This window comes from Argentina silus, assembly GCF_951799395.1.
Source record: "Argentina silus genome assembly, chromosome: 4".
In the NCBI taxonomy this organism is placed as follows: Eukaryota; Metazoa; Chordata; class Actinopteri; order Argentiniformes; family Argentinidae; genus Argentina; species Argentina silus.
The window spans coordinates 8,474,066-8,491,565 of NC_139658.1; the positions used below are offsets into that span (position 1 = coordinate 8,474,066).

The following is a 17,500-nucleotide window of genomic DNA, read 5'->3' on the forward strand; positions in this document are numbered from 1 at the left end:
GTGGCATCTTTCCCTATTCTTTAATTAAGCTCCTTGTGAACTATGATTTAAATGAATAGGTTCTGTCAAATGATTATGTTATGTAAAGCAAAGTAAATATTTGACATTAGAAAATGAAAAATTGCCAAGATGATAATTCCATAAACACTTCATAAACAAAATCAGACGGAAAACTATTTAGCAAACTTGAAAAATGGTAGGCATGTGATTCAGTATGCACATAATTTATAATCTTAATGAAGGTTGAATAATTACTTTTTTCTATGCATAAATTGAGTTACACAGACTGTGCAACAGTAAGAGATTGATCACCCCATGAGCTAAATTAGCGGATGATTTAACTAAGTTGTGTTCTTTTTCCTCTCCCACACCAACAACCATTATCTTCACTGCATATTTATGACTAGTATCACAAGGTTTTGCTTCATTAAAAAAAAAAAATCTCTCTCTCTCTCTCTCTCTCTCTCTCTCTCTCTCTCTCTCTCTCTCTCTCTCTCTCTCTCTCTCTCTCTCTCTCTCTCTCTCTCTCTCTCGCTCAGATAAGTTAATTGCTAGATTCAATGATCAGTGTAATTGGTTGCTGGCAAATCCCAAGTGAAGTGAATTTAATGTTACATGATTCATGACTGAAATGTGCTGGCTGTCACTAGTCATTACCCAGGGGCAGCAGGACAGCAGGGCACAGGGCCAGTAAATGAAAGGTACTCTACCATCCAGCGAAACACCTCCGACTGTATCTGCTTCTGTACCGTAGATGAAGATGAATGAATGAAGGGGTGATGTTTATCGTACAGCGGTTTCATAGTGGACCTTGGTTCTGATGCTGTGCTTCACCTGGTGTTGAGTCGTCAGGCCTCAATAAAGTGAGAGAATAAAGGAGAGAGAGAATAAAGAGGGACTCCATGATGTAAATGACCTTCAAGACCTTCAATGTCTTAGCAGAGCTATTTGTCTTGTGACAGTTGACGTACTGTTGCTATGGTTTCCTCAGTCTCTTCCTCTCTCACCCCCCCCCCCCCCCCCGTCTCTCTCTCCATCTCCCCCCCTCCCACCCTCTCTCTAACAGGTAACTACTACGGCACCCCCAAGCCCCCCGCGGAGCCCACCCTGGTCCAGCCGGACCTCGTGGACCAGGTCCTGTTTGACGAGGACTACGACAACGAGGTTCAGAGGAAACGCACCACCTCCGTCAGCAAGATGGACAGGAAGGACAGCGTGGTCCCGGAGGAAGAGGATGATGACGAGAGACCTCCGCTGGCCAATGGCCTCCCTGGTCAGTACCGTACCGTACATCTCAAAACAGGGGAGGCCGGTGTGGAGGTAGACATCGGAGGACGCGCTTGTTGGAGCACGCGGTACGGAATGAGGAACGGTATCAAACGCGTTCCTCATTCCGTTCCATGCGTGACAATGAGCCCGTCCTCCGATGTCTACCTCTACCAGCCTCCCCTGATCTCAAACCCTCTCCTGTTCCCTTGGAGCTACTCCCTTACTGTACCTTACATAGAATTAACAGTATTTCTCCAAGTAGGTTTCTCCAAATGGGTATATGTTTTCCGTTCGATTTTACATAATCACATGTGATATTATGGCTGTATGAGCATCAGGATACGTACAGTACTGTAACCATGGTTTTATGAATTTAGTAGCGACCTATTGGCTCCATATGGAAAATAACGAATCTCCAAATTAAATAAAACACTACCGGGGTATATTTGCATAATATTGACCTACTGTATGAGGATAATGACCTAATCAGCCCACTCCTCATCCAAGTACAGTAATGAGCCTACCTACTGTATGCTATACTATACAGCCATGCTCAGTGTTACCAGAACCCAGAGGCTGTCGCCCAGCCCCAGCCCCCAGCCCCCAGCCCCCAGCCCCCAGCCCAGCCCCCAGCCCCCAGCCCCCAGCCCCCAGCCCCCAGCCCCCAGCCCCCAGCCCCCAGCCCAGCCTCCAGCCCCCAGGCCCAGGCCCAGGCCCAGGCCCAGCCCCAGCCCCAGGGCTACAGTCCCAGCCCCAGCCCCAGCACCTTCTAGTGTAGTCCAGGTCACCTTGAAGTAGCCTCAACCCAGAGTACACATACACACACACACACACACACACATACACACACACACACACACACACACACACACCCTCTAGTATCGTGCAGCTCAACCCAGAGACCAGGACACTCTGCCTGTGATCAATCAAGACTCCCTGACTCTCTCCACGGAGCAGGTCTGTCCTTGAGGCTCTGAGGAGAACCTGACTCCAGGAAAAATGGGTCATACTGTATGCCTGTTTAAAAAAAAAAATGATTATGGCATTTAAGACTCACTTGAGTCTTTTTATAGAAAAGAGGTCTTTTCCATGCTTGTGTTGTGGAGCATGTACCTTAGCTGTAGCTATTCTGGTGAGTGGGGGTCATGGCCTCTTCATCCTCTTCACCCTAGATGGAAGGGAGTTATGAACTGATGGGGAGGTTTATGGAAAAAGTGAGCAGATGCCCAAACGCTTGACTACAGCCTCCCCCCCCCCCACCGCCCCCTCCCCTCCCCTCCTCACCCTCATCTGACTCCCTCGTCTCACCCACCTCTCCAGCCTCAAATCCCCCCCCCCCCCCGTCTGCTAAGGAATGGGGGCTCTCACCCTTGTGTGAACTGGAAGAGATGACCTCCACTGTCCTTGAAGCGCTGCCCCAGGGTTGCTGCCATGGTGTTGACATGACAAGGCAGTCACAGACACCCTGTGTGTGTGTGTGTGTGTGTGTGTGTGTGTGTGTGTGTGTGTGTGTGTGTGTGTGTGTGTGTGTGTGTGTGTGTGTGCGTGTGTGTGTGTGTGTGTGTGCGTGTGTGCATGCGTTCATTTGTGTGTGTGTGTGTGTGTGTGTGCGTCTGTGTGTGTGCAAGTGTGACAAACAAAAACAGATCTGTTGAATGATGCCTAGCAGCAAACCCCATGGTGGCGCGTGTTAAAAATTGATGGACCAACCTGACATGTTCATGGTCTGTCTCAGCTCTGGGAGTTACACACTTAATCGAAAAATGCTGTGTGGTCTTGTCTTGTGTGACACACCTCATTATATACTGTACTTGTGCATAGGCTTGCAAAACAGTCCCTAGATGACGCAAACCATGTCTATGAGGGGAGGCTGGCGGAGGCAGAAACCGGAGGACGGAGGACTCATTGCAATGCATTCCGTTCCATGCATTGCAATGAGCCCTGTCCTCTGATTTGGACCTCCACCGGGCCTCCGCTGATGTACAATGGTATATGTCTCATTTTTCAGTCGGCTGTAGCCAGCAGCTTCCCAAGGACCATTCCAGTAAATCAGTTAGGAAGGTCTTTGTTGTGTTCATGCTCATGTTTATTGTGGTGCATTTCTCATTCGACCGAAATGACTCGTAAAGGGATAAATAAGGAGAGCAGTGGTACAATATGATTATGCTAAAATAGCTGCCGGCTCAGATCGCCTTTTTAATGTGAATCCACAGCTATCTCATTGAAACCCATGGGGAGTACAAACATGCACACGCACACGCACACACGTGCACGCACACACACACACACACACACACACACACACACACACACACACACAAACACACATGCAAATGCAAAACAGTACGTTGGTGAACACACATGATCTCTTGCATGCAAATCCTGTGGCACCATTACCCTCCCTCCCCTCTCCCACCGCATGCTGGGAGGACAGGAGGAGGCTGGAGGTGTGCATGCAGGCTAACCTTCTGGTCTTTCTCTCTCTCTCTCTCTCTCTCTCTCTCTCTCTCTCTCTCTCTCTCTCTCTCTCTCTCTCTCTCTCTCTCTTTCTCTCTCTCTGTCTCTCTCTCTCTCTGACTCTCTTTCTCTTCCTCCCTCTCATTCTCTCTCTCTGTCTTTCTTTCTTTCTCTCTGTCTCTCACTCTCTCTCTCTCTCTCTCTCTCTCTCTCTCTCTCTCTCTCTCTCACTCTCTCTCTCTCTCTCTCTCCATACAGAGCACAAGGAAGGGGCTGATTGGAGGAAGGTGGTGCCCAGCTATAACCAGTCCAGCAGCACCATGGACTGCTTCCGTACTTGGAGCTCTCTACCTCGCGACGACAGTCTGGAGCCCTTGCCTCTCAACTGGGAGATGGCCTACACAGAGACAGGCATGGTCTACTTCATAGAGTAAGTACCTATTACCTAGTACACATACCTAGTACACAGAGACAGGCATGGTCTACTTCATAGAGTAAGTACCTATTACCTAGTACACATACCTAGTACACAGAGACAGGCATGGTCTACTTCATAGAGTAAGTACCTAGTATCTACTGTAGATACATAAAGATAGGGTTGTTGTTTGTGTTTTTTGTGTAAAATGATTTCACACTAAGCATGTAAAACATGTTACAAACATATGGCATTTAATGATTGTAGCCCATGCCTGTCTCTGTGACTGTTAAATGATGTTTAAGGGTTTAAGGGTTACGCTCCAGATGAGTGTGTCTAATCAGCGTCATGCAAAGTATCATGAAATGGTTGATTAGATTAGCGATGCACATCACTGACAGGTTACGTAACATGATGGCAAACAGAGGGTTGAGTCTTAGCCTGGGCCTGGCCAGGGCCTGGACTGGTGCACTGAAGGCTGCTCTGGGTCTCCAAAAAGTGAGAGCTCGACATGGACGTTCCCAGATGTATTCTGGCTCCAGAACATTCATTTTATTGGTTCTGTCCAGGATAACCTCAACATTTTTCTCAAGAAATCAATACTTTGTTTTGGGAACAATTAAAGTAAATCTAGCTCTGGCTCCCTGCCACTTGTGTCTGAACATGTACACACAATTTGTATTCTGAAAGTTGCATTTCAATTTTCCTCTGATTTCTAACTCCCTGTTGTTTAATACACAACAGGAGGGATACACTTTTCAAGTGATTATTCATAATTTGTGCGTTTTTTAAATAAACCCTAATCTCTAGGTAGTGCGTGATTCCGTCCTGGCAGTCCACTTCTTTCTTCCTCTGTTTATATTGATGCTGATAGCAGTTTCCTTAGGCACAGGCTTCTCGACAAGCCCTCCAGCGTTTCTTCACCTTCCCCTGCACAATGCTATTATTTCTTCAATTACTCTTTCATTTGTTGTTGTTGTGTGTGCATATCAATACACAGATCAGTATCACTGCAGGTTCCAGTGTTTCATGTTTCTCTATTCTGTCCTCCCCTCCTCCCCTCCCCTCCCCTCCCCTCCCTCCCCCAGTCACAACACCAAGACCACCACCTGGCTGGACCCCCGCCTGGCCAAGAAGGCCAAGCCCCCTGAGAAGTGTGAGGATGGAGGTAAGGGCACTGTAAGAAACAGTTGACAGTGACAACGTCTGTGTTGAAGGAATCTGTTACTTGGTGTAATCAGGCAGCAGAGCAAGTCAGTACTCTGGGTCCAGTTGTGTGGTCTGAACCAAGAACTGAGTTTTTCTTCAGCCCTTGTCGTGTTTCAACCCCTTGATACATCCCCCAGTCTGCAGCAGTATACAAAGCATTAACATCTTCATGTCAGACCAAACTATATGTTAACTGGTTTGATAGATCGTGTCACACCTAACTTGACCACTCACCATCACTGACACCTTTATCCAAAGCGACTAAGAAAAAGTCATCTATGCTAGGACCAGGGGCTATTGGCAGTTACAGTGCTAGAAGAAGGAAGAATTACTTCTTTTTTTTAGTTTTTTGAATGTATTTACAGTAGAGAAACTGTACAGTAGTAGGGATGAAGAGGTCTTTAGGAGGGACAGTTAAGATGTAGCCTGAAGAGATGGGTCTTCAGTCTACGGCGGAAGATAGGTAGTGACTCTGCAGGGTTTGGTGAAATCACACACACACACACACACACACACACACACACACACACACACAGTCACACACACTCTCTCTCTCTCACAAACACACACACACACACACACACATATTACTACAGGCTTTAGACATGGGTATGCCCCCGATGCCACAGCCACACAGACACATGTAGCGTACAGCACACGCAGCTCATCAAATATACACTATCCACCACCACGCTGGCAGACATACAGGGTTGTGTAACCCTCCTCTCTGTAACACCACTTCACTTAACACAGGCTCAGAGCCCAGCGGCACGTGTGCTGTATGGGGGCTTCTGTCTTCAACACGGCCATGGAGGCGGGTCGGGGGGGGGGGGGGGGGGGGCGAGGGGCTTCTCTGTACATCACCAGGATGCCAGGAGTGCCCTCTCGCCTGCCTGTTCCCAGGACGCATGACCTGATGTGGGCTAAGTGCAGCCCAGAGAGAGACAGAGAGAGAGAGGGGGGACGGAGGACAGGGGACGGGGGGGTGGGGGGGTGGTGAGGGCATAGGGGGGAGACACTGGGGCCTGGCCTCCTTGTTTCTAATGGATTTTTAAAGGCATGAGGAGAGCTACTGAGGTTGGTGGGCTGCCTCTGAAAAGCAGCTCCAAAGCTCTCTCTAGCGTGAAGAGCTTTTATTTTTTTTAAATAAATTCATCCCCAGCTTCATATGTTCATCAGTGCGTGACATGCAGTACAGTACAGCAGCCATGGTCGGACACACCGCCTGCCTGTTTGCACAACAACAACTAAATGTTCACCAAATCAGTAGAGGCTTCTTTTCATGACCACTCACTCACTCACTCACTCACTCACTCACTCACTCACTCACTCACTCACTCACTCACTCACTCACTCACTCACTCACTCACTCACTCACTCACTCACTCACTCACTCACTCACTCACTTTCCTTTCTTAGGCCAAACTTCGCTGAGAGATCCAAAAAATAATTTTAAAAAATGAACAAAAAGCTGTTATTCGTGCTGTGCTGTACCTTGAAACCACACTACATGGGTTCTGGTGGCCAGCTGTAATGTCATGTGTGTTCATTGTGCCTCGTGTCCTGTTGGGCTCCTCTCGACACTGGTTTGTGCCCTGTTATCTGGTTGGTGCTGTCTACATTTGCATGTTTTTGCGTGTGTGTGTGTGTGTGTGTGTGTGTGTGTGTGTGTGTGTGTGTGTGTGTGTGTGTGTTTTGATATGCCTGTGTGCTTGGACACAATGTCTCTTTCTGCACTCTACAGAGCTTCCATACGGCTGGGAGGAGATTGAAGACCCACAGTACGGCACCTATTACGTAGAGTAAGTCTGCTCACACTGCCTCCTTCACACACACACACACACACACACACACACACACACACAACCCCCCCTCACACACACACACACACACACACACACACACTACATCTACAAATGACAAACTGGCAGCGGATAAAGGCAGTCACAGTACAACTATAATACACGCCGCAAACCAATAAACCCTCATAAACCAATATGCTCCAGCAATGCAATATCTTCCAAACCGATGTGCCGTAGGTGGCGATGCACCTCGGTTTGAACCCTCTCAGAGAGAGGGGGCACCATGTCGTTCACTGCCAGACCCGCTGTGCAGGAAACCATCACCTACATGTAGAGAACAGTTCCTGTCATGATCAAGACTCACATTTGCTTTCTCAGTGGGTGGTAAACGGAAGCGCTGCTGGTACCATCACACCGACCTACGTTGAAAACACAGCCGTATATGTGTGTTTGTGTGTGTGTGTGTGCATGTGTGTGTGTGTGCATGCGTGTGTGTGTGTGCATGTGTGTGTACTGTATGTGTGTACGACAGAATGTGTCTGTATTCACAGCCCCAGCAGGAAATTTGTGAAACACAGTCATTATAGCAGCAGTAGGGAGAAGAGGAGGAGTGTTTTGAGTTAGGAAGGATGGAGAGAGGGGAGGAGGAGGAGGAGGAGGGAGGGGGGGGGGATGCTGTGAGGATAAGGAGATGTAGCCGTCTGTTGTGATGAAAAGGAAATGTGTTATAATTGGTTCTGTAGATGGGCCCCTCCCAGGTAGAGCCAGTGGGAGGACAGGGGGAGGGTGGGGGGGGGTGGGGGGGAACGACAGGGGGGGGGGGGGGGGGTTGGCAGGATGAGCCAACGGATGGAGAGAGGGACTCCACACTGTTTTTACAAGGAGACTCAATAGTAAACGGATGGGCCTCCTCCTCCTCCTCGCTGACTGCCAGCGTTTCAGTTGAACGCGGTGTTGTAGAACAATGACTTTGCTGCGCCACAGGGACAGGCTGTTTACCCCAATAAAAACAAGCAATGGCAGCCAGTAGTTCATCTCCAGCACGATTAGGCTGGAAGCAGCCACAGCTGTTAAAGTTGTATACAAGCCAGAGAACCAGAGAAGACACTAAGTAACCGGACTGTGTGCAGTGTTTTATGATGTATTCTTTATAATGTGAATCTTCTATCACCCCGTAGTGCTTTATAAAGCCACCGATTTCTTCCTCCAGTGTGTGTGTGTGTGTGTGTGTGTGTGTGTGTGTGTGTGTGTGTGTGTGTGTGTGTGTGTGTGTGTGTGTGTGTGTGTGTGTGTGTGTGTGTGTGTGTGTATATATATTCTGAAGCTTCTATAACACATGATGTATTGCCCTGTCTCTGCTCCAGTCACATCAACCAGAGGACCCAGTTTGAGAACCCAGTCCTTGAGGCTAAGAGAAAGTTGGGCCAGGAGACCGCCTCCATCCACCAGGGGGCAGCACTTCCACCAGGTACAGTAAATGTCAACGTTTTCACCTGGTTGCCTTTCTCAAGTGCAAAAAAAAAAAAGTAATCTCTCTAAACCTATTGAATGTGTTTTTCTATTGAATGGTGGTATATATAGCAGCCATATCCTTCCTCTGGTTCAAAGAAGATGCAGTATGACGTGTCAAATAGTATCAAGCATCAATAGCTGTTCAGACCCAGCTCCTATTCGACCCGTGCTATGCTACGTGTCTTCAGAGAAGCAGGACAGTTCACCAAGGCTCCAACCACAACTCGTGCGATCTTCTTGTCGAGTGTGAGGTTGCAGACAACCCACTCTCATGCCATAAGAAACAATATGAATTAAATATGTTTTCATTACAGCAGATATATAATACATTACAGCGCTGGGATTCGCTACAGGTTAACAGTCATGTTCTTCTGCGAGGCTTTACACAAATGGTTTGGGTAAGATGAGAGGAGGGGAGGGGAGGTGAGGTTAGGGGGGAGAGGAGTGGCTTTTAGTGGCTGTGACAGCTCTTAGAACAGCTCATCTTAGGGGCCAAGTATAACAAGATATGTCTTAACCCAGGTGGGGACGGAGAGACAGCCTTCTCCCTGCTGATTACACAACCTTGTAGGTTGTCCAGACGGTTGCTATGATGAAACCACAACAATGGCTGTTGCAGTTGCACCTCGGGGCTAGAAAGCCCTTTTAGGGTTTTTCCGAGGCCTAGACATTCCCGTCTGTGTGTTCATGTGAGCGAGTCCAGCTCCAGAGGTGTGTGTGTGTGTGTGTGTGTGTGTGTGTGTGTGTGTGTGTGTGTGTGTGTGTGTGTGTATGTGTGTGTGTGTGTGTGTGTGTGTGTGTGTGTGTGTGTGTGTGTGTGTGTGTGTGTGTGTGTGTGTGTGTGTGTGTCGGTGGTGTTTACCAGCCAGGAGAGCTGTGGAGGGAGCCAGGGACATTCCATCACAACTCAGCTCCGTTTGCACCTCCACACTAGGGGGACCTCAAAGCAACTTCAATAATCCCTCAGTATTTCAACAAGAAGTCAAAAAACAATGTTTTTTACATGCATTTGCTGTTATACAGTTCCATTCAATCCCCTTTCCACTAGTAATAGCTTCTGTCGTTCTTTTGTGACATGATAAAACATGCTTCTTCACTCATCGCGATTAATTATGGATTTGGTAAAAAAATAAAAATTTAAAACTTGATCAAGCAGAACATTCTTTAACATCAAGTCTGTCGTCGGATGATCTGTTTAGGACTTTCTCCGTCCCTGCCTTCAATGCTGTGTTGCAATGGATTGTTGTCACTACTGTAGCACACACACACACACACACACACACACACACACACACACATACACAGACAAACAAACAAACACACACACACACACAATGACATTCTGTTTATCACACCCACAGTTGAAGAAATGACTTGAATGTGATTATGTAAATGAGATTGTCTTGATCCATGGAACAGGACGGCTGGAGTCCTCACACTGTATCCAATTCCCCTGGGAGCTGAGCTGGGCTGTGGGCCGTGCCATTCAATGTAGCACAACTCTCTCTTTCTCTCTCTCTCTCTCTGTCTGAGTCCTGCTGCAGCCTTCTACAGCCTTAGCCAAGCCAGACAGACAGTCAAACAGAGAGAAAATATGCTTGTGGTTCTGATAGAAAGTGCTCATAAGACAGTTATATCAAATGGTGGAGAGCTCAGCTGTCCATGGTAATGCTGTGAGAACCATGCCAGATTTGTTATCTGCTGTGTTGTACTGGTGTTTCCATGGATGCTGTCATTGACCCTAGGTTGTTCCTCATTTAGGAATTGTTTCTGACTCACTCGTTCAGTCTGTAGTAGAGAGATTGAGAGTGGATGAGAGGCAGGATGAGAGAGGATGAATGAGAGAGAGGATGAGAGAGAGAATGAGATGAGGATGGGAGAGAGAATGAGAGAGAGAATGAGAGAGAGGATGAGAGAGAAAATGAGAGAGAGAGTGAGAGAGAGCATGAGAGACAGAACAAGAGAGAGAATGATAGAGAGGACGAGACAGAGAGAAAGAGAGAGAGAGAAAAAGAGAGAGAGAGAGGGAGAGCGAGGGGACCTCATGCTAAACTGAACAATTTCAGAGGTGTTACATCACCGTTGAGATCCGCAGCATGTTAATGAATCCCACGAAGCAGACAAGTGATTTAACTACCCATGCTGCACTGCAATGTTCTATCAGTTCATGTTCACTGCTGTGCTGTCCCAGAACGCCTCACAATGTGCTGTGTTTCAGTCCTCTCGGTTGGGGAATGCTCCCTCTAGTCACAGCAAGCATGACTATTGATTAAAACACATTGACAGGCTGCTGTGTTGATCTTCTTCACAGTGTGTGTGTAATTACTGACATGCAGAAACAGGTGTCCCAGGATTGAGTGTGTGTTTTCGGCGACGAGCGCGCCGTAAATTCACTCACTAATGAGAGTCGCTGTTCTCGTCTGGGTGCGAACTCTGGTTTGTGTAGGTTTGCGTAGGCGTTAGGGGATGTTTGATATTTGACACGTTTAAAGATTCGGTTGGAAAATCCATCTCTTGTTGTTCTCCTCCACTGTGACACACGCACACACACACACACACACACACGCACGCACACACATACACACACACACACGCACGCACGCATCCACACACACACGCACGCACACACACACACACACACATACACACACACACGCGCGCACACACACACACACGCAGGTGAGGGGGGTGCAGCAGGCTTCACCGCCGACCCCGGCCAGCTGCAGGGGGAGATGTTCCACACGGCGTTGAGGAAGAGCTCCCAGGGCTTCGGCTTCACCATCATCGGGGGCGACCGCTCCGACGAGTTCCTACAGGTCAAGAACGTCCTCAGTGACGGCCCGGCCGCCCACGACAACAAGATTGCCTCCGGTAAGATCTCTGAGGCCTGCTTTAGAGGTTCTTTAGAGGCCCTGAACATGGCCAACTTCTGAACATGATCAATGGCCAAGATGTCTCTCTGAAGAGAGCTTGCACTTAGCCTAATACTCACAGAGTGAGAGATGCAGCAGAGAAATAACAAGGAGCCTGTCAGGGTGAAGGGGGATCAATTTGTGTCAGAGAGGCAGGTTAGATGGTGGATGTGGAGCCCAGCATCTTTGTTGTGTTTAGTATCTGATCTTCCTCTTGCCTTCAGGCCTTCAGGCTGTCTCTACATCCTCAGCACAGCCTACTTGGCTGTGTGTGTGTGTGTGTGTGTGTGTGTGTGTGTGTGTGTGTGTGTGTGTGTGTGTGTGTGTGTGTGTGTGTGTGTGTGTGTGTGGTTGTGTGTGTGTGTGTGTGTGTGTGTGTGTGTTGTGTGTGTGTGTGTGTGTGTGTGTGTGTGTGTGTTTGTGTGTGTGTGTGTGTGTGTGTGTGTGTGTGTGTGTGTGTGTGTGTGGTTGTGTGTGTGTGTGTGTGTGTTTGTGCGTGCGTGCGTGTGTGCGTGCGTGCGTGCGTGCGTGCGTGCGTGCGTGCGTGTCTGCCTGCCTGCCTGCCTTCCTGCCTACGTGCGTGCCTGCGTGCGTGCGTGCGTGCGTGCGTGCGTGCGTGTGTGCGTGTGTGTGTGTGTGCGCTCAGACGGGTTGGAGGCAGCTGTTCTCTAAGAGATGGCCATGAGGGTGAGATGTAAAGGAAACACACAGAGCCCTCTCCCCCCTCTCTCTCCCCCCTCCCTCTCCCCCCTCTCTCTGGTGCATGCAGTAATGATGTGCCTGACAGCACCAAGTTCAGGTCTGTTAGAACAACGGAGAGAAAGAGAGCGGAGGAGGGAGAGACAGGAAGAAGGGAGGGAAGGAGGACAGCAGATGAAAGCGTTGGGAAGAGATGGAGAGACTAATGATAGAGGGAGAGAGGAGGGGGTTGTTGCTCTGAAAAATGGAAAATGGAGTCAAATAGAGGAAACTCTCGAGATAATGATTGAATGGATAAATAGCTCAGTCTTTCCAAAACAAGAGTTACGTCATAGGATAGGTACTGTATTACAAGATATAGCAACCATTACATCATCCCTGGATACATGTCTGTATTTGCGTAATTTATGAAGTTTTCACTCTGTTTCTGTCTGTCTGTCTGTACGTCTGTCTCTCTCTCTCTCGCTCTCGCTCTCTCTCTCTCTCTCTCTCTCTCTCTCTCTCTATCTGTCTGTTTGTCTGTCTGTCTGTCTGTCTGTGTGTGTGTGTGTCTCTCTCCTCCCCCCCCCCCCCCCCCCCTGCAGGTGATGTGATAGTAGAGATCAACGGCCTGTGTGTTCTGGGCAAGACCCACCCCGAGGTGGTTCAGATGTTCCAGTCCATCCCCGTGAGTCAGTACGTGGACATGGTTCTGTGTCGCGGCTACCAGCTGCCCCCAGACGTGGACGCCGACAGCGAGGACCCCCCTCTCCCTCCTCCTCCTCCCCCGGCCCCGGCCCTCCAGGGGGGGGAGGTGGTGACTGCCGTGCCCCTCATCAACGGCCAGCCCCTCCTGGTCAAGGGAGACGTCCTCCACGGCTCCTCCCAGGAGCTCCACTACGTCACCACCGACGCCAGCGGGAGGCCCGTGGTGGCGGCCATGCCCAACGGAAGGCACCCTGAGCGGGGAGGAGGAGGAGGAGGAGGTGGAGGGGCGGAGACCAGCCTGCTGCAGCCGGAGCTGGTGAGCGTGCCCCTGGTGAAGGGTCCGGGGGGGTTCGGATTCGCCATCGCCGACTGCCCCCTGGGCCAGAAGGTGAAGATGATCCTGGACGCCCAGTGGTGCCGCGGCCTGCTGAAGGGGGACGTCATCAAGGAGATCAACCGGCAGAACGTCCAGACGCTGAGCCACGCCCAGGTGGTGGACATCCTCAAAGACCTGCCCGTGGGGAGTGAGGTCAACGTCCTGGTGCTCCGAGGAGGTGAGAGAGAGAGAGAGGGACTAAGACTAAGATTAGGGTTAGGATTAGGATCATTGACTTGATTTGTAACGAGGACAGTGATGATAACACACCAGTAAAACATGTTTTAAAGCTATAAATAATAACAGGAAGTGATGTGTATGTGAAGCCCAATAGAAGACAGCGCCATGGCATCACTGTTGCCATGACATTAGAGCGAGGATAGAGACATAGAGACACACACACACACACACACACACACACACACACACACACACACACACACACAGACACAAACACACACACACATGCACACGCACACACGCACCCACACACAGACACACACACTCACACACACAAGCATACACACACAGGCACGCGCGTGCACACGCAAACACACACAAACAAGGACACGTGCGTGCACACACACACGGTTATGGTACTTGGTGATGTCACTGTGCCTACTGTAGCTAGGTCAACACTTGAGGGACTGCTGCCTCTTTAGCTAAACGTCGCACCTGCACCGTCTCTTCAGCTGTGACAAATGAAGAGGAGACTCAGACCCCTCCCCTCAACCCCCCCTCAACCTCCCTTCAACCTCCCCTCAACCCCCCCTCAACCCCCCCTCAACCCCCCCTCAACCCCCCTTCAACCTCCCTTCAACCTCCCCTCAACCCCCCCTCAACCCCCCCTCAACCCCCCCTCAACCTCCCTTCAACCTCCCTTCAACCTCCCCTCAACCCCCCCTCAACCTCCCTTCAACCTCCCCTCAACCCCCCCTCAACCTCCCCTCAACCCCCCCTCAACCCCCCCTCAACCTCCCCTTCAACCTCCCTTCAACCCCCCCTCACTCCCCCCTCAACACCTCCTCTGCATTCACCCTCTCTGCACCTCAATACAGCCCTCCTCTCCCTTCACACATATCTCGCTCCACATGCACGCACACACGCACCCACACACAGACACACACACACATATACACCTGCACACACGCACGCACGCACACGCACACACACACACACGAACACACACACACCTATACACTTCTCCACACACAGACGTGTGTCATCTCTCCATGTGCTGGGTGTGTACCTCTCCACTCCAGCTGTCTGTCTCTCTCTCTCTCTCTCTCTCTCTCCCTCTCTCTCCCCCCCCACACAAACATTAACGCACGCACGCACGCACGCACACACACACACACACACACACACACACACACACCCCCTCCCACACACACACACACACACACATCTCGACACACACAGATGTGTGTCATCTATCCTGTGCTGGGTGTGTACCTCTCCTCTCCAGCTCTCTCTTTCTCTCTCTTTGTCTGTCTGTCACTCTCTCTCTCTCCCTCTTTTTCCCCCCACACACACATTAATGCACGCACACACGTACACACACCCCCCCCCCTCCACACACACACACACACACAGCCCCCCCCCCCCACACACACACACACACACACACCTCGACACACACAGACGTGTGTCATCTCTCCCTGTGCTGGGTGTGTACCTCTCCTCTCCAGCCAGCTTGCCTGCGTTTGCAGAGTCTCTGTCATCGAGGCGTGCTGCAAGCTGTTGCCGGCCTGGGAAGAGAAGTTACATAAGCAGAGGGCTCTGTCTGCCTGATCCTGGGTAGAGAGGGGGAGAGAGAGGGGGAGAGAGAGGGGGAGAGAGGGGGAGAGAAGGAGAGGGGGGAGGGGAAAAGCACCCTTCAAATGTCCCCCACATTCATCCCCTGCCGCCTCGGGGAACACAGCAGCAGCAAGTTGATGAGCCTTCGATTGGCTTTGATCATCATCACAGAGCAGAGGACTCCTGCATGCTTCTCTATATCCCTGGCGCTCTTAACAGGCTGAGACCATCGCTGTGCTGCCATGGGTGGAGGGTGGAGGATGGGGGGGGGGGGGTCCATCTCCCTCTCCTCCTCCTCCTCCTCCTCCTCGTCACGGTCTCCCTCCTCTCTCTCCCTCCTCTCTGACCCCCACCACCACCCGGGTCTACCCCGGCCCACTCACAGAGCATGACCCCGGTAGTTAGAAGAGACCCAAGACCCACTCTTTAAGCCCCCGCCGCCGCCCCCCCCTGCCCCCCCCCCCACTTCCTCTCTCCCAGACCATCAGAGCAGCTAACATCAGATTTAACCCTCATTACAGATTGGCCCTTGGCCTGAAGGCAGAGAGATGTGGAGTGTGTGTGTGTTGGGTGCAGGGGCTGGGAGAAAGAGAGAGAGAGAGACAGAGAGAGATAGAGAGAGAGAGAGAGAGAGAGAGAGATGCATAATGCATTCATCCTATATCATATCCTTGATGTCAGTCCTTGGGTTCGGTAATTGACAATTGAGCGTATAAATGGAGCTGTATCTGTCAGTTGGTTAGATCAGGGTCCATTAACCCTTCACGCTCATCAGACAGAGGAGAGGAGTGCATGTTAGTGGATCTAGTTAATGCAGGGAGCCAGACACCATAGGAACAATCTGAGAGCTGGAACGTGTGTGTGGGTGTAAAGTTGTTACTGTCGACAGAGGAAAAGTATTATTGGTCACTGGATCTTATGCATGACTCTCCCTCACTCACAAAGCAACACAAGGCTTCTCTCTCTCTCTCTCTCTCTCTCTCTCTCTCTCTCTCTCTCTCTCTCTCTCTCTCTCTCTCTCTCTCTTTCTCTCTCTCTCATGTATTGAGTTATTGAGTTCCTGAGTTCTCTCTCTTACTCCCACACATACACACATACATATCTCATATTTATCTTCAATAACACAGTCATGTATGCTGCTTGATGGAGTATGCTATAGGGCTGTTTTTAAAACCTCTAGAGTGTAGACTATTTCAACACAGTATTCTTCTTCTACCTCACTACTCTCGGTCTCTGTTAGGGTGACAGTGCCCCCTGCTGGTTGATATCTCACTGGTACATGTTATTCCAAACCCTGTTCATGATTCCGATCATACCTTGTGTTCTCTATAGGTCAGACATCTCCTGTGAAGAGCCTCAAACCTGTGAGTGAAAGCTGATAATGCTCCTGTTTCTTCGTTTGTATGCGTATGTGTGTGTGTGTGTGTGTGTGTGTGTGTGTGTGTGTGTGTGTGTGTGTGTGTGTGTGTGTTTCTTGTATGTATGTGTGTGTGTGTGTGTGTGTGTGTGTGTGTGTGTGTGTGTGTGTGTGTGTGTGTGTGTGTGTGTGTGTGTGTGTGTGTGTTGCGTGTGTCCTACCCCAACCCCCCCCCCCCCCCCTTCCCCAGACAATTACTCCTCCATTTTATTCCAAAGCCTTTTGTCCTTCAGCTAACCAGCAAGCCCCGTTGCATCACTTTGAAGAAATTGTAGCTGTTAGGAATTTGAATATTGACTGTGTTTCACACGGCCCCTTTCTGTTTAGATCTTAATGACTATTCACCACCCATGGACTCAGGCTATTGTCAGGGGATTGCAATGGTAATGAACCAACCGTAGAGCAGAAGATAAGATGGTGCATTAATATAACAGCTTTAGGTGAAGCTGCCCTTTCCCTCTGAATACACCTGTCAGAGCCATAAGAGAAGTCTTTTTTGCGCCTGCGGATTGTAAATTACATTGAAACCCCATGGGTTCAAAGCATTCAAACAGTGGGAGTAATGGGAGAGCAATGAGGGATAGCCAGCGGAGGAATGACCTTTCCTTTCCTTAGTGTTCTACAGTATATCACCCATTATCTCCTCTGCAGTGTGTCTGGTTAATGACCTGGATCTAAGCTATGGGCCGTTAATGTGCTGCTCATCTAACATGGTGGCTATGTGTGTGTGTGTGCGTGTGCGTGTGCGTGTGCGTGTGCGTGTGCGTGTGTGTGTGTGTGTGTGTGTGTGCGTGTGCGTGTGCGCGTGTGCGTGTGCATGCGTGTGTGTGTGTGTATGTGTATGTGTGTGTGGTTCGCTTTCCTCTTGTCAGAGGGAGATGACAGCTAGCACGGAGACTCTGGACTGTGTGACAGATTTGGCGGCCCCCCAGGCTCTGTCCTACC

At 50.0% G+C, this 17,500-nt stretch overlaps 1 protein-coding gene across 2 annotated transcripts in view; it reads left to right on the forward strand.

Moving 5' to 3' along the window:
• LOC310803942 (membrane-associated guanylate kinase, WW and PDZ domain-containing protein 3-like) overlaps window positions 1–17,500 on the forward strand; it is a 103,584-nt gene that overhangs the window by 75,716 nt on the left and 10,368 nt on the right. For both annotated transcript variants that reach the window (XM_083668937.1, XM_083668938.1), the window contains exons 5-13: window positions 1,067–1,273; window positions 3,985–4,156; window positions 5,230–5,309; window positions 7,095–7,152; window positions 8,517–8,620; window positions 11,344–11,535; window positions 12,860–13,516; window positions 16,471–16,502; window positions 17,428–17,500. The exon at window positions 17,428–17,500 is cut by the window's right edge and continues 129 nt beyond it. In XM_083668937.1, coding sequence (XP_083525063.1) covers window positions 1,067–1,273; window positions 3,985–4,156; window positions 5,230–5,309; window positions 7,095–7,152; window positions 8,517–8,620; window positions 11,344–11,535; window positions 12,860–13,516; window positions 16,471–16,502; window positions 17,428–17,500 — 1,575 coding nt within the window. The remainder of the gene's footprint in view (window positions 1–1,066; window positions 1,274–3,984; window positions 4,157–5,229; window positions 5,310–7,094; window positions 7,153–8,516; window positions 8,621–11,343; window positions 11,536–12,859; window positions 13,517–16,470; window positions 16,503–17,427) is intronic.